The 20,012-nt window shown below is 38.2% G+C and overlaps 3 protein-coding genes across 3 annotated transcripts; 1 reads left to right on the forward strand and 2 right to left on the reverse strand.

Annotated features, from left to right (window-relative positions):
• The first annotated feature begins 1,053 nt into the window (after positions 1-1,053).
• LOC133742701 (calnexin homolog) lies at positions 1,054-4,191 on the forward strand. The gene is made up of 6 exons (XM_062170384.1): positions 1,054-1,223; positions 1,340-1,409; positions 2,103-3,232; positions 3,340-3,411; positions 3,495-3,608; positions 3,710-4,191. The coding sequence occupies exons 1-6, from the start codon at positions 1,134-1,136 to the stop codon at positions 3,887-3,889; spliced, it is 1,656 nt and encodes a 551-aa protein (XP_062026368.1). The 5' UTR covers positions 1,054-1,133; the 3' UTR covers positions 3,890-4,191.
• A 2,176-nt stretch (positions 4,192-6,367) lies between these two features.
• Positions 6,368-12,539, reverse strand: LOC133742382 (ribonuclease TUDOR 1). The gene is made up of 17 exons (XM_062170040.1): positions 12,380-12,539; positions 11,864-12,053; positions 11,596-11,670; positions 11,360-11,473; positions 11,145-11,267; positions 10,833-11,039; positions 10,507-10,725; positions 10,324-10,431; positions 9,935-10,105; positions 9,617-9,814; positions 9,154-9,513; positions 8,824-9,054; positions 8,558-8,746; positions 8,375-8,452; positions 8,081-8,275; positions 7,364-7,735; positions 6,368-6,895 (listed from the first exon to the last, which is right to left on the reverse strand). Exons 2-17 carry the CDS (start codon positions 12,020-12,022, stop codon positions 6,707-6,709), a joined length of 2,988 nt encoding a protein of 995 aa, XP_062026024.1. The 5' UTR covers positions 12,023-12,053; positions 12,380-12,539; the 3' UTR covers positions 6,368-6,706.
• Positions 12,540-16,187: 3,648 nt separating this feature from the next.
• On the reverse strand, positions 16,188-19,454 carry LOC133744989 (uncharacterized). The gene is made up of 12 exons (XM_062172999.1): positions 19,408-19,454; positions 19,216-19,312; positions 18,892-19,116; positions 18,726-18,808; positions 18,546-18,646; positions 18,300-18,423; positions 18,031-18,185; positions 17,694-17,830; positions 17,422-17,592; positions 17,075-17,296; positions 16,503-16,736; positions 16,188-16,421 (listed from the first exon to the last, which is right to left on the reverse strand). Exons 1-12 carry the CDS (start codon positions 19,452-19,454, stop codon positions 16,308-16,310), a joined length of 1,710 nt encoding a protein of 569 aa, XP_062028983.1. The 3' UTR covers positions 16,188-16,307.
• Between the last annotated feature and the right edge of the window lie 558 nt (positions 19,455-20,012).

Genomic DNA, 20,012 nt, shown 5'->3' on the forward strand with positions numbered 1-20,012 from the left:
TTTACTAAGACTACATATGAAATGTCTTGTATTGCCCAGGGAGGGAGGATTTCAATGGGGACAGTCATGCTGAAACACACCTTTAATTATGTGAAGCTATGAAGCAAATCAAACAAAAGCGAAAAAATGATTGGGGTAGTAGCCCTCATTGGGCCTTCACTGCATTCGCCAGTGCTCTCGACATGCTTAATGTTATTCATCTTCATCCTGAGGTTGAAAAGCCTTCTTTGTGACAAAGAGAATGGCTTGATGAGCAAGGTGGTCATCTCTATAATTGATCAAGCCCTATATCTGAGACTGTAAACTGTATTAATTCCTCTTCCGAAAACTCTAAAGAGTCATATCCTTCCTCATCTTGTTCACTTCGACATTGAAGCATATAGATGAGAATCCTAAACCCAAAGCACTTGACTCGCACCTTAATCTCTCTCTCGTGTTATGAATTTCAATTGATTTTAGTTTTCCTGTTACATTTAAGAGAAGGCCACCTTCAGTTTAGTGTGCTTGTGCTGGGAACGAGGGTCAGTTAGTTATTAGTTAATTAGCTGTTACGAATTAATTAGCTGTGTTAGCTTTTTTTAATGTTAGGCCGCGACACTGCGTGTCCTCATCGGCTAACTCAATACGGAGTAAAACACCTCATGTTTGATAGAGCATTGAAGAAATTAAATGAACAATAATTTTATCTTCTTGCTTATATTATTTTTTTTACCTCATCTTCAATGAAACTTAGCCTAAGTATAAGAATTTGCTTGGGGGATGAAGAAAACACTTAATTTTTCTTTTCTTTGGTCTGAAAATGAAGATGATTATATAAATAGAAGTTTCCCCGTAAAAAGAAAACCAATAATCAACGGCCGACCCGATAGTCAATTGGGCTTTAGGCCGGTCCAACACGGTGAAAGAACAGTAATAAGGAAAAAAAAAAAACGATGCGTCAAGTTTATGACGTGGCGTCACGCCATTGGTCCGCTGAACGTGGCGCATAATATGATTGGCGGAAGCTAGTCGAAAGCAGTGTTGTTACAGATCTATATGTAGAACTGACCCATTGGATCTCACAGAAAGAAATAGAAAGAGAGAGAAATACAGGAGAGAGAGAGAGAGAGAGTCCCTTAAGGAATTCGAAAGAGATGGCTGGGATTCGCTCCGGCGTCGTTTCGGTGCTGTTCGTGCTCTTTGCCTGCTTCTCTATTCAGCAGCTTTCTGCTTCCGACGATACGGTAATCAATAATCCGCTACCTTGAATCTTTTTCTTCGTAATTGTTCCGATTGATTTGTAGTTTCTCAGATTCAATCTCAGTTTGCTTATGGATTTCGTTACGGTTTTGGTTTCTAGGTCTTTTACGATTCGTTCGACGAATCATTTGAAGGGCGTTGGACCGTGTCCGGCAAAGATGAATATCAAGGTCAGTGTTTGTTACAGTTTAAAGATCGGTGATTTAGATTTCTGTTGGATCGTTGTATGATTGATCTGAATGATATTAGAGGTTTTGTGGATATCGAACTCAAACAGCTTTTTAAGTGTGTGTAGACGGCTTTGAAAAACGTTTAAGATAGAAACTTGTAACTATTTGTTTACTGGCGGAGTTATTTATTAGTTCGATTTAGGTATGAGCTATTAGGTATTGTTGTGAGAGATCAAGCTGTTTTGATTAGAGTGATCCACAGTCTGACCAGCAGTAATGGAGTGCAACAACTCGATGTAGAAGTAGGTTAATACTTGTTTGATGAAGCATTGGGAGTTTTGGTCATTGCTTGAACCTGATCGCATGCCCTGTGTGACTGTTATATACTTACGTCGTATGAAATATGTCACACTGGATATGCTCTTAAATGGTTGTCTTGTCTGTCTGATTTTATATAGATGTAGCAACAGAAATTTCATGTCGAACTATGAGAAGAATAATTGGTTCTTGTATGGTGGAACGTTTTCTGATCCGATAGTGTTGGTCTGGAATATTGTTTTCCGTCTGTTGTAGTGTTCTTTTGCAGACTGTGAACCTATGTTGGAATCTGATATCTCATGCTGCCTTATATTTAATCTGAATGTTGTAACTCTCGTGATTGAGTATTTATGTTTTTTTATTATTTTTGTTTAGGTGTTTGGAAGCACTCAAAGAGTGAGGGCCATGAGGATTTTGGGCTTCTTGTGAGTGAGAAGGCCAAGAAGTATGCAATAGTTAAGGAGCTTGATGAGCCTGTGAGCCTCAAGGATGGGACTGTTGTCCTTCAATTTGAGACTCGTCTCCAGAATGGGCTTGAATGTGGTGGCGCCTATCTGAAATACCTTCGACCCCAGGAGGCTGGATGGGAACCTAAGATATTTGACAATGAGTCTCCTTATTCTATCATGTTTGGACCCGACAAATGTGGGCTTACAAACAAGGTTCACTTCATTTTCAAGCATAAGAATCCCAAGAGTGGAGAGTATGTTGAACACCATCTTACCACCCCACCCTCTGTTCCAACTGACAAACTTTCTCATGTATACACTGCCATTATCAAACCTGATAACGAGTTGATAATTCTGGTTGATGGAGAGGAGAAGAAGAAGGCCAACTTTTTATCAACTGATGATTTTATGCCTCCACTGATCCCTGCCAAGACAATTCCTGATCCAGAAGATAAGAAGCCTGAGGATTGGGATGAGAGAGCCAAAATTCCGGATCCTAATGCAGTTAAACCTGATGATTGGGATGAGGATGCACCCATGGAAATTGAAGACGAGGAAGCAGAGAAACCTGAAGGATGGTTGGATGATGAGCCTGAGGAGGTAGATGATCCTGAAGCCACAAAGCCAGAGGATTGGGATGACGAGGAGGATGGTGAGTGGGAGGCCCCTAAGATTGACAACCCCAAGTGTGTGACTGCCCCTGGTTGTGGTGAATGGAAGAGGCCAATGAAGAGGAATCCAGCTTACAAGGGAAAATGGCATGCACCACTCATCGATAACCCCAGTTACAAGGGTATTTGGAAGCCTCAGGAGATTCCTAACCCCAGTTACTTTGAGCTCGAGAAACCTAACTTCGAGCCCATTGCTGCTGTTGGTATTGAGATCTGGACCATGCAAGATGGTATATTGTTTGACAACATTTTGATAACAAAAGATGAGAAAGTTGCACAATCATACCGAGAGACCCAGTGGAAACCAAAATTTGAAGTTGAGAAGGAGAAAGAGAAGGCCGAGGAAGATGTTCCTAGTTCAGAAGGTCTATTAGCCAACGTCCAGGTACATGGTTTTGCAATTTAGCTTTTCGGTGAAACATTGTTTTTTATGCCAAATGATATTGTAGTTGCTTTGTACAGTAAGTAACATATAATTTTCAACTCCTGCAGAAGAAGATATTTGAAATTCTATACAAGGTTGCAGATGTTCCCTTCTTAGCTGCCTACAAGTCTAAGATAATTGTAAGTTATCAGTCTATCGTTCTTCAATCCATTTTTATGATGAATTTGTGGATTGCAGTCTAATATCCAAGCTTCTTCTGCAGGATCTCATTGAGAAGGCAGAGGAACAACCTAATATCACACTTGGTGTCATCGGCTCCATTGCTGTGATCATCTTAACAGCACTTTTCATGTTCCTTTTCGGTGGGAAGAAACCCGTGAGTCCCAAATCACCTTAAAAGAGCCAGCCTCTTTCTTCTTATGGTTTGCTTTTGTTAAATGTTGTTGCTGTTGTTAAATGTTGCTTTGTCTTGTGCAGACAAAGGTTGAGAAGAAACCCACCGTAGCCACTGAGGCTTCTGGAAGTGGTGTGGAGAAGAAAGAAGAGGAGAGTGAGAAGGAAGGTTCTTCAGGTGAGAAGGAAGGTTCGTCAGGTGAGAACGAGAAGGAAACTGGTGCTGCTCCTCGTCGGAGGACAGGACCCAGACGTGAAAACTGAGTGAGAAGAGAGGAAAAGCCTAGCTACTACTGATTACATCGCACTCTTCACTTTGATGACTATCATGAAATTTTGAGCCTAGCTGTTTTTGTAGGTCATTCTTGGCTGTTGGTATTTTTTTTCTTTGTTTTTAGCCTTGTGTTGAGACAGTAATATGCATCAGGAGTGTAAATGACATTTCTATTAAGCTGTTATAGTTCCTTTCGAGTGACCAAGTAAACATTTACTTTGACAGTTTGATACTTTGATTCTTATGTACCGTTTAGAAGTTTATTATGGATGGCCAGAATTTGGTGCTGTGATAGTCTGATTCTTCCTCCCTTTTTCAACCCAGAATGCAAGTAAATTAGTTTCTGAGACATGAAGGTGTTGAGCAGAACGAAATCCATTTGAAACCCTAGAACCTAGTTTTCTCCATTCACAATTGAATTCCTTCTTGGTGCCATTGTTATTCCTACCCGTCCACAACATATTTGATAAACAATTGAGATTATGAAATATGAGAATTTGTATGGTTTGGCTTGGGAGGAATCATAAGGCACTCATGGAATGTGATGGCATGTCAAACATGTTGAACTCGGCAACAATATTGAAATTTCCTTCCACCATAAACTCACCATTCATTGACCATGATTTTTACAACTGTTCCAAGTGAGGGAATATAGCATCCATGAGTTTTTTTTTCTAATGAATTTTATTATTTTCTAATTTCTAAAAATTGTAGAAAAAATATTTTAAAAAAATCTTGCATTGTGATTTTTGAGTTGTATTAGTTCAAGAAGTGTTTGAAAATTATTATTTAAAGTGTGAAAATATTTTAGTAAGAAAATAAGAATATGCAAATTTTAGTCAAAAATCTAAGTGTTATAATCAACGAGTTAGGGTGAAAATCATGATGTTTAAATTTTTCTTGTTCTTTTTTATTTTTAAGACTCAATTTCCAAGAGTTGGGACTTGGGATATGAATTGTAGTTTATAAAGTTATATTTAGAGCTTTATGACACTAATTGCCTAAGAAAATTAGAGTCTTGTAGAGTACACTGCAAGTTCATAATGTTTAGAGACCATACTATTGATTAAACCAACTTATAATCTAATATCACACTCCGTAGATCCTCAGTTCTTTCTGGCTCAGACCAGGGATAAACATGTGCCTTCCTCAATGCCAGCAGCCCACAAATACGAACGATCATCAAGAACAATAATATTTCCCTCGTACTTCATTTCTAGTGCCTTGTTTTCGATATCCACACCATGTCCGTATAGATAATCTTTCAAGGTGGCCACAGTGATTTCTTCATTGACAATCAACGCCAAGGAATACTGGTCGGCTATCCGGATTGTGACTGCAATTTTCCGAAGGAGGGTGAGGACAGAACCATGAGAAATGCCGTATTGTTGCACAGTCATTGCATCACTTTGCAGCCACGTCCCGTTTTCCAAGCTCAGCTCTTGCCTATCGGCAGGGATTGCGATTCCTCGTTCTTGCGAAATCCTTAATTTCACTTGCATAACTGTGGCGGAAAGTGGAATCTGCATAGGGAAATCCTCTTCTTCCCAACGAACCATGATCAGAATGCTCTATCAAACACGAACACCAGCCAATTTGTTATGAACAACATTATGTCAACTATAGTGCTAAAAAAAAGAAATGACCACAATAATTTGAAAGACGAATTCAGCTTGTGGAGTGTGAAAGCTCTTACCGGACAAAAGTTCAGTCGAGGATCCATTTGTGTAAGGTAGATCGACAAAAGTTCTGTAGACAGTTGTATGGTTCATTGTGAAGGCGAGTAATTGCTTGTAATGCATCTGTTCATGGTATTAGGATGAGTTGCTCAAGTGTGTTTTATATGTGATCACTATTAAGGTTCCTCCTTCATACAGATTTTGTTCCAAATTAGACTAGAAACTGCAAATTGAGACTTTGACTAATACAGGGCAATTTGTTATGAAGAAATGAGTTAAAAGATTACTAATAACTTGGGAGTCATTATGGGGTATTATGTATGTATGAACATAATATTTGTTCAACTTTTGGGTTCTTTTTACAAGAATTAAACATCGTCTCGAAAGTTCTACAATACATCAGATGACCATTGGTGTCATCTACCAACTCTAATTTTCTTTTCATGAATACACCCAAAGCACCAAAGCAGTCCTACTTTTGTCCGTCCTAGCTTCATAGGAACAAATCTCACAATTGTGTGAACAAATAGAGATGCGAAATTCTTCACCTTATGATTCTACTAAAAAGATTGGATCAAGCTGTTTGGAAAAGCGACTTTGGCCGTGCTCTTTAACGACAATGGTTTACAATTTTCTTTATATGGCTACACTCCTTTTTACTAAGTAGACTACCCAAAATAAAGCATCAGTAAAGATTGAGATTTGGGGCTCTAGTTCAGGTGTCTCATTGATCACAGTTCAAAATCATCTGGACTGTATCAATATTCTACTTTCAGATTTGTATGGAGATTGGAACAAGCCTACCGCATTTCATATATGAATGTAGTAGCACAGAACCTTAACCTTTTGTTCGACAGACAAAATTGTCTATGCTGGTCTCAAAAAGGAGACTTAACACATACATGGGGAGAGTTCACCTTATTGGAAATGTATGGAAATAATAGTTTCCTCATCTAAAAGAAAAACACAATCCGCATACTGAAAACAAAACTTAAGCAAAGTCTACCTGCAACATTTTTCTTTTTCTTTTTTTCTTTTTTTTTTCTTGCTCTAAAAGCTGTATAACTTAACTCATCTTAGACGACAGGGTTGCCTGTAACTTGGTTTTTCACCACTAGTATTCTATGTTCATCGCTTGCCAGCACCCTTTTTAACAGGAGGAACAATCTCCTCTTCCTCGGAATCATAATGTCCATATTGCCACTTCCCCCGTCGATTAACCTGTGCTTCTTCCTGGAACTTTTCCAAGTTGTCGAGTGCCGCTTTTCGATCCTTGGTGTCAAATTTCTTCTTTTTCTCTAGCCTAGCAAGTCCCTCCTGCAAATTACACAATTTGAAGAAGAAAAAAAATTGAGATACTGTAGAACATTCAAGAGAACTTAAATGGATATATAATGAGGATACTAAATGACTGAGAATGAGCCAGATCAGAGAGGAAGGCAGTGCGATATTATAACTAAGGACTCTGCAACAAAAGAAAAATAACAAGACATCTTGAGCATAATGTGTCAAGTTCCCAAATTACATCTTAAACATTCCTTTGGTTTTTACATATGATGATGGTAAAGATAGCATCCAACACAATCACAAGGATACCACATTAGGCTCCTAAATCTTCATCAAGTGAGATAGAATATTTCCTTTTACAGATGTTTTTATCTGTTCTTTTTATGATGATGTGCATATGATGTATTACAACAATATACTAGGAATCGTGGAACAAAAAGAACATAAGAGAAGCTTTAAATGTTCCACAAACTAGAAAAGAGGGCTAAAAATTCATACCTGGAGCATGGCAGCATTTATACTGATCTCTTCATTAGCAGCAACAAGAGTTACCAAAAGAACCGGTCCAGTTCCCTGGCCTTTAACTTTGCCTCCTGAGAAATCCCTTTCCTCAATCATGGCCGAAAACTCTTTGGATAATGTGTACTCACTTAAAAATTCTGCTGCTTCTTCACCATGGTCCTGCGTCAAGGTGGGGACCTTAAGATATGCAAGGCTGCAAAGTTGGGCAAGACCAGGTGTCGAGGAAACAGAAGTATCAAGAGGCCGTAACGAACTGTAAGGGACAACCTCTTGATTACCATAATCTATGTAGAACACTTCAAACTTGTCTTTAGAGGATTCCACAGGTCCTCGAGGAGCATTGGCAATCTTTGCATATCAAAATAAAAACTTATAAGACTCGGTCCAAAGAAAACACATATCAGAAATATTTTTGAAAAGCAAGATTCTACTAAGAGAATAAATGAGAGATTTAAGTCTAATTACCGTTAAAAATAAAAATCTTAACTTTCCCTATAAAGACTGAAAATAATTTTTAGGGATAATTTGTTACATGTTAAATATATATAAAAGATGCTTAAAAATGGATCAATGTTTTGAAAATAGAGAAACAGAACAGGAAAGAACAGATGTACAGCTCATAAGATTTGAAATCAAAAATCAAATTTTGATTACAACTGAAAACGAAGATTGATATTAGTAATTTTGACTCACCATTGCCCGGTTCCAGGAATTATCTGCACTAAATTGAGCAAGGACAATGTCACCCTTCTTTGGATTAAAAGCACCAATTAAGGGAGCTTCTTGAAGATTCAATGAAGCAAGCTGTTGCTGAATAGAAGATATATTCTGGTCCGCAACTGTCTGAACATAAAATTTACCGCCCTCCAAAACTTCTGTAACCACTACCTGAAAATACAGAACAGAACAGATGATTCGATTATATTGAACACTTTACACCACGGGGAAAAATGTGAAATGTGTGTTAAACTTGGAGCAATCCCATACCTTTAGCACTTCTTTCTGTTTGGTGTCAGTTGGTACACCATTTGGAACTTCCTCTCCTTCAACATATTTCTCCCAAATCTGCAACAAAACGTATATCAGCATCATAAACAGGAGGAGAGCTTTATAGAGTAAGTCTATCCCTATTTAAAAAATAATAATAAACAAATTTGCTGGTTCACATACTTTCAGTTTCTGCTTTTTTGCATTTTTCTCAGCTTGTTCAAGCAGGTGGGCATCTGGGATCCTGTCACTGCCAGCAAAGGAAGTATACTTTGCAAGGCCAGCTTCAACGAGGGCAATTGCCATGTTAGTCCTTGATTCCCATAGAGATCCCAAGAAAGTTCCAGTTCTATCAACAGTCTCCACTTCAATCTGCATAGAGATAACAATATCAGAAAGCAAGCACAAAAAAGAGGAAAGCCATGATATGAATGCTAAATAAGACTCACCTCGACATCTCTCTGCATTATTCTTCGCCTCATTAGTGCAATTGCTTCGTCCGAATATGGCTCATCACGACCAGGACATCTAACACCAGAGAACGAGAAAGCAATGCTACATGTTTCCTTGGGAACCAATAGTTTAAAACGATGACCACTGAGCACATATTCCACAACAGCAGGGATTCTCCTACTTCGATGTAAAAATGGCAAGAAATCTCTGGCTTTCTTAGCCGATGCCTGACAGAGAGAGACATCAATAACAGAACGACCAAGAGATGTATGGTAAATTACATGGAAAACATTGATTCCATTTAACAATTATATTGTATTTCTCACCGTTGTCAGGTCTGTTATGTGCATGACTGGGGGTTCCTTGGAAGAATGCATTCCTTTCTTGCCAGCGGTAGCACGTGATTCCGCTGAAAGAAGAGCATCATAATAGCTTGATCTCTCCTCAAAATCCCGATGCCTGATAACACTGCCAAAGCCACGTGCAACCACGAGCTCAGCAACATTCACCCCAGCCTGCTGGCTGGCTGATGAAGCAGGTGTTGCTGCATCATCTCCCTCAGCTTTACTAGGGGCTGCAAGGAAGACTGATCCAAAATCCATTATCCTGGAATCTGTAGGTCCATTAGCAACTGCAGCTCCATCTGCCGGGCTGATCTTTCTCGAGTACTCCATTTGGACACTGACCTGCAAAAACATACAAAATAGAAATGTTAGAACTTACTTCCCAAGATTGAGATTTCTAATATTATATCACTAAGGAACAATAAATCCAAATTGCCTCTCATACCTGGCGTCCAATAAGGCGTGTTCTAAGGAACTCCTTTGCTTCGCGGGCATATGGAGCTGGCTTTTCCTCCCTACGAGGATTACCCATTTTTGGACACCTAATACTTGAAAGATTTACTCTCCTCTCTGCTAGGGGACTGCCATATGGAATAGAATCATCAGCTACAATAACACAGTCCCCACTTACAACCTCCACAACCTGGAAGAAACCAAAAATCCATTACACGTGTATACATGAAAAAGGGACGGATCATAAGCATGCAGTTGAAAGAGCATAATGGAGACATAACTTTCCACAAAATAAACTTTATGATATTACCTTTCCAGTAAAGTTCTGGTTATGAATTGGCTTTGAATTTGTAGCCGGAGGCATATAGTTTGTCCAAAGCCTCAACTTCGTTTTCTTAGCTTGAAGCTCTGCAGTCTTCAGCCGCCGCTTCGGTTCTTCTTCCATCATGTTTGCACTCCATTCAACATATTTTGCATAACCCTAAACAAAAAGTTCAAGCATTAACAGCATGCCTCTAGGAGAACTTACAGAAGCTAACTATCTGGTCTGAGAGAGACTATAAAAGTTTTACGAGCTAAAACTAAAGCATGCGAGAAGCTACACCAACGATTGAAAGCAAGCATGTTGCAAAATTCCAGTAATGCGTACAAATTAATCATTGCTGATGTGAAATATCACTATACAGTTTATGTTCTTACATGTTCTACAAGCTCCAGAGCCAAATCTTTTGCAGAGTCCCCATCAGGGTAATATACTGACCCAATCAAATTGCTGAATTTGTCAACGCCTTCCAGAACAATGCGAACCTATAAATCCAGCACAATATTCAGAAACTGAAATAAACAATGCAAAAATATATACTTGAGCAGGAATCTGCTTACGTCTCTATTCAACACACGAATTTCAGTAAAGTATTTAGCTTCCAGTGCAAATGGATCCGGAACAGTTTCATTGGGTGATACTGCTGAAGCTGCAATCCTTTGTGCAGAAGTAAGAGGGGCTCGAGGTTCAGCAGAGATATCTCCATTTGTTTTATCTGAAGGAATTTCTGGCTCAGGGACAATTTCTGTTGTAAAAGGTCTCTTTCCCACTGACGGGGCCTGTTTGGAAAAAAAAATACATATATATGTTATATATTCATAATAATATTAGAAAAACAAAGATAAAAACCAAAATTTCTGCAGACTTCTCCATATTAAATGCAAACCTGAATTCCTGCTACAAATACTTGGACGAACTGAAACTCGGGAAGCAAGTAGACCCGAATTGTACTGCCATCACGAACCTGCTCAACAATGGCTTCCATGGGCTTGCCCTTGTTTGCATTTAACAGACTCATGGCGTCTAATTTGCTAGGATCACCAATAGCAGAGGGAGGTAGATTCCTAATGGATGCCTCAGCAGCACCTGGAACCTGCAATTCAGAACACAATGTTCATGCTTTTGCTGTCATTTTCATCACAAATTTTAACTTCCAAATTATGTATACTAAAATGTAAATGTGTTAATAAATGAAAACCTTGCTCCAGCGACCAAGGCCCTGGGTCTTTGCCTGCTCTTCAAGTTGGAGCAGTTCTGCAATGAAAGGACTGGCTTCTATTTTCTGTTGTCCCTGTTTCGGTTGACTAGGTTGCTCCCGAACCTGCACAAGATTCAGTTCATACTCGGACAAAAGGAAAACATTACATAAAAACTTAGCAACACCTAACTTAAGAAATAAAATGACCAACACACCTTTGCCCAGCCCTGTGAAACAACAAGCATGGCAACATTTTTGTCACCAAGGAAAACAGAGCCAAAATCCCGACCTATGGATGATACAGTATAGTCCGTCTTGAAAGTCACCTCCTGTTGGAAGAATACAGAGAGTTAGATGCATTAGGCTTATCACAGTCGAATGAATATGATCATAGTAAAGCAAAAGATATGATCATAGTAAAGCAAAAGACAAGTGGATGATAAAAAAGTACCTTTCCTATGCAGAGCTTCCTCAGGAACTCTCTGCTCTCCCATGCAAATGGCTCATCAATGCCACCCCTACGGGCCTAGCAATAACAACACATCACAAATCTCAGCAACCAAACCACACGCTATCAATGCAGAAATAATGGAGCAATTCAAAGCCACAGTACACGCAATCGTAATCCTTTGAATCAGAGAACAATAATTTTACAATAATCACAGCCATCAAGAGATTACAGAAAACCGAAATTGCTCAAGAAAGCAAGGAATTGTTACCAGCTTGGGAGCCATAAGCGAGGAGAGAGTGATGGTTTTCTCAGGTGGTGGTCCGGGCTTGCTCGAGGTGAGGGCCATGATGACCAGGCAATCGCCGGACGTAACGGCCTTGACTCTGCCTCTCAGCCATCCCGTGGTCCCAGCTGTTGACGATGCCATCTCAACAGCTTCGTATAATATTGATAGAGATCTACACCAACAAAAAAAAAAAAAATTCACACAATCACTATCTCCACCACAATACAATCTATATAACAAACATCACCAACAATCTCACAGCTATCAAATCATCAACATCCAGATCCAAATTGCATGCAATCAATACGACAATGACATGCTCAATACGACACTATTCGCAATCAAGAACACGTCGCCGGAGCAAACGAGTTTTCCAGTCAAAGGCTTCGCAATTGTGTAGCGGAAACAACAACAATCCGATGAGTGATCGGAGAAGATAGACAGAGAGAGAGAGAGAAGAGAGGAAAGAGATCTAGAAATGTGAGAAGGAAGGAGTACCAAGCAGGATCGGATCCGGTGGGCCGGGCTGTCGGTTCCTGGTTCGGATCTAATCCAAGTGGATTTCGGATCCTCGGTTCGGGGCAAATGCGTCGTTGAGCGGCGGATCACGGAGGCGACAGAGTCTTAGAGAGAGAGAGGCACACAGAGATTTCGTTATAGCTTCGGAGTTTCACATTATATAGTAGACGATGACGAGCTGAAGCCAGCAATGGGCTTTATCTTATACCCTCCGTTTTTGCTCGTAATTACCCAAAATACCATTGTGATGTCAAAATGCCCAACGGAAAAGGTTTTCCTTTTCGGGATTTTCTCATTTATTGCGTTGTATTATCTGAAATACCCAGACAGCCCCCGTCTCCAACTCATCAGAGTTTAATCCTAATCCTGAGTAGTTCTGACACGGATTGAGACAAATTGACCGGCCTGCTTTATGATGTCATATTTTTTTGGTGCAACTTCATGATGTCATATTTTGCTAAATGATAAACCTAGATTTCCTACCCTCCACGGCCTTATATTACTCACCAATGAATAAAGACGTCACCCCCAACAAACACGTTGGTCTTCTGCCCTGAACGAACACTAATAAATACTCAATTAGCAATAAAATAGAAGCTTTTAAAAAATTTCATTGACGATACATAATTATATATAGTAATGAAGATCATAGAGGCAAAATAAGGTAAAAATAAAATTAAAATAAAACACGTGCAGTAAATTAGCGTAAAAAGTGAATTGCACGATCTTGTATATACATTATTTAGCATAAATCAATGAAATGGACCTTATTAATGCATTGTACGATATTGTATATGCATTATTTAGCATAAGTCAAACGGACCTTATTACTAAATGTAGATAAGTAGAAAGGTCAAATGGTCTAAATAAAACTGGTGCACTAAATTGGCATAAAAAGCGAACTATAGAATCTTAACGAATAGAGATATCAAGGTCAAATAGTCTGTAAAACATGCACGTGTAGTAAAAAGGCCTAAACAAACTATGTAATCTTACACAAGCATTATTTAGTGTATGTCAACGAAACGGACTTTATTAATGATTGAAGATAAGTGTAACAGTCAAATGATCTAAGTATGTAAAACATGTGCATCAAATTGCCTAAAACGACAAATTATGTGTATGTTATTTACTTGAGGAGTGAACTAAGTAATTTTGTACGTGTGTGATTTAACATCAACTGACATAAAATACCATAAAGAATGTACTGTACTAATTAAAAACAATAACTATAATGATCATACTGTCTAAAAAGGCAAAATAAGTTAAAATATAAAACACGTGTAGTAAAATGACGTAAGGAGTGAACTGTAAATTTGCACGTGTGTAATTAGCATTGATTGATGAAACGATCCTTATTAATGGAATAAAATATAACAGTAATGAACGAATCCTCTTACTAAAACACATAGATCAAATTGGCAAAAACGACAAAACTTGTATGCGTTAAAAGGAGTAAGCCTTTAAATCAGTGCATATATGATTTAAGATCACCTGACATAAAGTATCATATCAACTAACAACAATAATTATAAAAAGATCAAACTGTCTAAAAAGGCGCAATGGAACAAAATATAAAACACATGTAAGAAGCAAATTATAAAATCATGCACATACGTCATTTAGCATTGATTGAGGAGATACTTATTAATGAAATAAAGATAAGAGTAACGATCAGATAATTTAAGTAAAACATGTAGATCAAATTGACTAAAACGATAAAACTTGTATGCGCTAAATTGACTTAAGGATAAGCCATAAAATCATATATGATTTAACATCACTTGATGAAAAGTACCACGTTAACTAATAACAATAACTATAAGGATCAAATTATCTAAAACACTGAACACACATGGACCGAGGTGGCTAAAATGGTAAAACCGTAAAAGTACAAAAGATATTCATATTTACATGTATACCCCTAATGCTAGTAATAAACGTCATTTCTAGTAAAGAACATATGAAAAAGAAAAAAGAAAAAGGGTTATTTCTTTTTGGGTACGAAGTTAATGTGTCCACTGCTTTAACCGAATTTCAGAATCAATAAATACTGACAAAAATAAATTTCCAACGTCATGAAATTAATGAAGAAAATCCATTGTTTTCTCCGGGCTTTACTCTTTTTCAAGTAATCACGCTTTTAGACAACAATGACATTTCACATAATACCCAGGAGCTCGCTTTTTTACCACTTTGGGTAAAAAAAAAATGAAAAATCTAACCTCCCAGTAAAAGACAAAATTCACAGTCTGAATGAGGAAGAAGAAACCCGTGACAATGCAACTGGTACTTTTCCTCGGTTTCTAAAGTCTGAAACTGACTTGCTTGGCGTAAAAGACACAAGAAGAAACGGCAAACTGCAAAGTACGCGTTTCACTTACTTTCTTGTTGCTTTGCTTTTCTTTGCTGACAACCATGAATCTATGAATTTTTTAGGGTGCGTAATTTCTGGGTGGTTTTATTTTTTTAAATTTAATTTCTGGTTTGTTTGGATTAAATGGGACGGCTTTTTTTGGAAAAAGATAATGGAGGAAGAACCCTAATAAAACATTGTTTTGGATAGTTTTGAAACTGACTCTTGCTCTTATACATAAAAACCAAGATTCTGTGTTTTAAATTTAACGTTGGAGTTTAAAACTAATGAAAGCACACTAATGTTGACATTTGGATTAAGATTCCGAAAGCTATGTGGAGAAAATAAATTACTATGTATATTTTGTTATGAATCGTAGATACAATGAGATTAAGTAATGCAACTATAAATGCAGAAATATTTTGCTTGTCAATCGATGATTGTGAGTTGCAAAACTGAACAACCCTCAAGGGTGAGGGTACTAGGCACAATCTTTATTTCAAAATTATAATGGCACTAAGGGTTGATTCAATATATATATATATATTTTTTTTTTATAATAAAAATAAAATTATAATGTAGAACCTCTAGTACAACTGACCCAATTTGGTCAAAAATGACCGCATTTTTAACTAAGGTTGATTTAATAACTCATTTGAGCTTTTTTTTTTTTATAAACTTAAGACTATTATGCACAATTTGTATCGAATTCAGTATTGAACCACACTCTTGATCAAATATGTCATATAACCATAAATTACTATATTTGTCTTTCTTTTATGAGGTGGATTAGATAATTATTATTTCTCTTTTTGTCGTGACTCTCGATTTAGGTCACTTAAACACAATCAATGTCTTTCATCATAATATCACTAACTATAATGTTAGTGAGTTGATGGTATGTAAGGATGAATACGCAGTCCATGAAATTGATATATTTTTCCTGTAGAGCTTGGCAACTCTCAACCTTCTTAGGGTTTCTTAATAGTTGTTATATAAGGCGTCTCTGTGACATTGTCGAGCAATTGTGAATAAACTGCTTTTGAACCCATTTTGTCTTATGCAATATGCTGGGCTTGGTGACGGCTTCATCTTTCTGATTCAGAAAGCCTAAGGATGTATGCATTTGGACTTTGGACATTGTAACAGGCAAGTATGTTGGACAATGTTCTGATTGTTGTCACTTCGTCATTGGTTATATTTGATTCAAAGCTCAAGCCCCCTGTTCTTATCCAATAGCTAACTTTTCCAATTATAAATTCACAATAGCTTTTAACTTGGCTTTGATTAATTAATAAGCACGAAGCATTCCCCTAAAATTAATAACCAAAACACCAAGACATTCCATTATATTACATAACTACCTGACTTGAGCATCAATATTGTCCCATCACATATAGGATTAGGCAAACAAGCCAACTTTACAGGTTGGGACCTCTTCCATATATGAGTTGTAAAGTCTAAAGTTGGCTTTGGCATTAAGCGTATCCCAAATTGCGCAAGCAGCAGTTACAATGCCTTTGCAGATGCGCTAGGGTGCGAGGGTAATACTTAACTAACTCTCGGTCTCTTTTGGATCGAGTCATTTGGTCCAAGATCATCAATGGGAGGTCTTTGCTTGTGGTGATCAGTAGCCGACTGGTATGCCATTGCCAATGCCAGAGCCTGCAAATGATTTTTAATTTTTAATTTTACTAGTTGGATTTGTTATTTAAAAGGATGTACCGTAAAACAAGGAAGACTCACAATGTGATCATGGTGAGGAGGAGCATAAATTCCAGTGGTGATTGTGGCTCTTCGACGACAATCATTGCAAGGTGGGTTAGATATCTTGGGGTACCCCGATGGAACAACGATTACAGGCATCCCTACCAGGTTTCCCATACAAACTCTCTCCCAATCAGCTGCATTGCCAATGAATGCGTCAACAGTGAAGCTCTCTCTTACTTCTCGAATCAGCTTCCCCCTTGCTCTCTGAGCCTGTAGAAGACCATGTTAATATAGGTAGATGACAAAACAGTTAGTTAAATCTATGATGATCAATGATCATGGATTTTTATGAGCCTAACAGTTGAAATTATGACCAAGTGCAATGGACTGTTAACTTGGTAAAAGAGTTGGGCTAAAAGTTGACTGTAAGGTCGTTTGGACCTTGGACCATTGTTTTGAGTAAACGATCACAAATTTGGTATCTTCATTCTGGCTAAACAAGTAACCTGACCTGACCACTAGAATATGCCACTATAAAGGTCAAAAAAGCTCATCCACAGGATACACCAGAACAAGGCTTTGTGATGACATGTAGATAAGCAACCAACCTGGACATAGTCCACTGCTGGGAAAATGCGTGCACGACGTAGCTCAGGAGGCCATTGATCTTGCGATTCATAATCATCATCCTTCCCTGACCGCTGCCACTCATCAAAGTGAGCCAATGTATCCACGTCCATTGTAAAGCTGGCAATACCAACTGAGTCAACCTCATATTTAAGTTTAAAAGGGACCATATTAACACCTTTCGATCCAAGAACATGAACAACCTGGCAAAATCAGAGAAAGGAAGTTTCAGCAAGATTTTCTCCAAGCTCAATAATGCCAAAATGTCTATTGATCATCTCGCCTCAGCCTTATATTAAAACATTATAAATGTCAATAGATCCCACACCTCCTGCTCAGCGTCGTCGACATATCCAACAATAAGCTTTGTTATGTCAACCAGGAAAGGATTCTCAAAGGCAATGTCTCTTGATGAAAGATCATCTGGATCCTTTCCTCTAATAGAATCCAAAATAATAGCACAATCTGCGGCACTTCTGGAGACAGGACCAAGCTTATCCTACATCAAACACATAGAAAGAAGATCAGAACATAAGAATAAGATTACACATTTTATTGGTACTGCAGAAGAACAAGAAGATGATCACAGATTCACAGTACCAAGCTTTCTGATAGGCTCATAACACCGGTTCGACCCACACACCCAAATGTTGGACGCAATGCTGTCACCCCACAGCGTGCAGCAGGTAGAGTCATGGAACCAATCGTTTCTGATGCAATTGCAAACGGTATCATACCTGTAAAACGCTCTTGTTAAGCAACAACTACTACTAAAAGACTTTTTCTCTAAACATACATCTATGAACCTCATATATATACCAGGTGAGCACCTTGAATAAGCTAAGAAAAGATTAATTAATTATTATAATCACAACAAAAAAGCTCAAGAGAAACAGAAGTGAATGAAAATGTTGAGCAGCTTGTAATTGGAAAACACCTGCTGAGGTGCAAGCAGCGGGTCCAGATGATGAACCAGTAGTAAATTCCTTGATATTCCATGGGTTCCTTGTCCTACCCCCAAACCAGATGTCATCATAAGCTAGTGATCCAGAAGCAAGCTTGGCAACGAGAACTGCTCCTGCTGACTTCAGCCTATGTATACACATATACATAATAAAACAGACTCAGATACTAGACAAGAAAGTTTCCATACGAGTCATTTGACAAACATATGTTGCTGCAATTGATTTTTGGAAGGTTTAGCACCTCTTATAAACCCAGGCCTCCGTGTCAAGAACTTGATCTTTATAAGTTTTTGAACCCCATGTTGTTTTGTAGTGGGGAACTGATATTATATCCTTTAATCCATAAGGAATCCCATGGAGAGGACCTAAAACAAAAGTCTATATGTAATTAAGGTGAAGATAAGCAACTTTTGCATAGATTACTATAACAGGTCACAGGCAAGAAAGTGTGACAATTCATCTGGGTATGATCAGAAAAGAAATGTACCAAAATACACCCCTCGGGCGAGCAATTCATCAGCCTCTTTTGCTTGCTGATTAGCTAACTCTTCAGTGTAGGTAACCACAGCCTCAAGAACAGGATTGTACCTATGTTTCCACAAATGTATCAAGTCTCGAACACATTATCACACAGAGGAAGCTCACGTTTGTTACAGCTCACACTTACCTCTTCAATCTTTGGATAAAAATCTGAGTAAGCTGCTGGGATGTAATTTGCTTTGTCCTTATAAGCTCCCCCAATTCAAGAACCTGTACTGACTCAAGATATATAATGTTGTGTGAATGTGCTCGCAATTGTGAGACAGAGAGAGGCATGAAAGCCTTTAAATTACACTCATGAAGGCAATGTCATCGTCATTTTGTGGTCTTTGAATCCCAGAGAGCGAAGAACAATCGAACCTTTTGCTTGGGTGTGGTGCTTTTTCAATGCCCCAATCCGGAACGAAGACCAAACAAGACGGGTCATTCAATCCTCCATTAACAGAAGCAACAAGCTTTCGGTTGGCTCTGATTGTAGGGATATTGAACTTTTTCGCACCCTTCACAAGCTCTAGCAACTAAAGTATAATAAACAGCACACAATTAAGAAGAATGTAGAGACTTATCAACACCATTAATGCACAAGAACAAAATCTAAAGGCTTATTATCCAATCACCTTCTCATCACTGAAGAAGTTGGCATCTATTAATCCAAGCACCCTTTTGAGAGAAGCAACGTCAGCTATATTTTTAGGAGACTCACCGTTTTTCTCACTGTCCTGATCAACGAAACAGGATAAGAACCTTTCAATGAAACTCAAATGGGATTAACAGTAGAATGTCTTGGCCTTTATGACTGATAGTATTACCTGAACATATGTTTAGGGAAATGAGCTTTAACTTTCTGGGAGACCATTTTCCATACATTTTTATAAGTTCTCACCTGTTTTGCATATGTTCATTAGGGTACAATATATGATGGTTACGTTCTCAAGGACGATGAAAAGAAACTACAACAATTCTACAATCTTCCGGAAGTTTGGCCTAAACTTCAGCAATCATATTCTACTTCAAGTATAATTGTCCGAGATTAAGAAGGCTTTCTTACTTAACAAAGTGACAGAAAAACTGGAACTAGTTGCAGAAACAATATATAGAAACATAGAGAGCAGAAACACTATATAGAAACATAGACCGAGAAAGAGAGAGTTACCATATTTGTAAAAGCTTTGGCGAGAGCGAAAGGTTGGTGACGCGGTGGAATAGGGAAGAAATGGAGTTGATTCATAGGAAGAAAGGGTTTGGAGTACTGGTAGTAACTGCTTCAGGATTAAGGAAATTAACTGCCACAATTGCCAAATGTCACACCTCTAGTATTTAGGGATGGGACACCTGTACTTCTGCATGACTTCCTCTAGGGACAACAAAGGTAGCGAAACTGACTGATGCCCTTTTCTTTTTTTGCCATAGTTAT

This window comes from Rosa rugosa, chromosome 4 (assembly GCF_958449725.1).
Source record: "Rosa rugosa chromosome 4, drRosRugo1.1, whole genome shotgun sequence".
In the NCBI taxonomy this organism is placed as follows: Eukaryota; Viridiplantae; Streptophyta; class Magnoliopsida; order Rosales; family Rosaceae; genus Rosa; species Rosa rugosa.

What these genes read in the sequence shown, in the direction of transcription:
- LOC133742701 (XM_062170384.1), top strand. Translation starts at nt 1,134, where the DNA reads ATGGCTGGGATTCGCTCCGGCGTCGTTTCGGTGCTGTTCGTGCTCTTT. An exon ending in CGGCAAAGATGAATATCAAG is followed by an intron (nt 1,410 to 2,102) that starts GTCAGTGTTTGT and finishes ATTTTTGTTTAG; the next exon opens with GTGTTTGGAAGCACTCAAAG. An exon ending in CCTACAAGTCTAAGATAATT is followed by an intron (nt 3,412 to 3,494) that starts GTAAGTTATCAG and finishes CTTCTTCTGCAG; the next exon opens with GATCTCATTGAGAAGGCAGA.
- LOC133742382 (XM_062170040.1), bottom strand. Translation starts at nt 12,022, where the DNA reads ATGGCATCGTCAACAGCTGGGACCACGGGATGGCTGAGAGGCAGAGTC. An exon ending in TATTTGTAGCAGGAATTCAG is followed by an intron (nt 10,726 to 10,832) that starts GTTTGCATTTAA and finishes TTTTCCAAACAG; the next exon opens with GCCCCGTCAGTGGGAAAGAG. An exon ending in CTCTGGAGCTTGTAGAACAT is followed by an intron (nt 10,106 to 10,323) that starts GTAAGAACATAA and finishes CTTTTTGTTTAG; the next exon opens with GGTTATGCAAAATATGTTGA.
- LOC133744989 (XM_062172999.1), bottom strand. Translation starts at nt 19,454, where the DNA reads ATGGTCTCCCAGAAAGTTAAAGCTCATTTCCCTAAACATATGTTCAG. An exon ending in TCGACGACGCTGAGCAGGAG is followed by an intron (nt 17,297 to 17,421) that starts GTGTGGGATCTA and finishes TGATTTTGCCAG; the next exon opens with GTTGTTCATGTTCTTGGATC. An exon ending in CTCCTCACCATGATCACATT is followed by an intron (nt 16,422 to 16,502) that starts GTGAGTCTTCCT and finishes AATCATTTGCAG; the next exon opens with GCTCTGGCATTGGCAATGGC.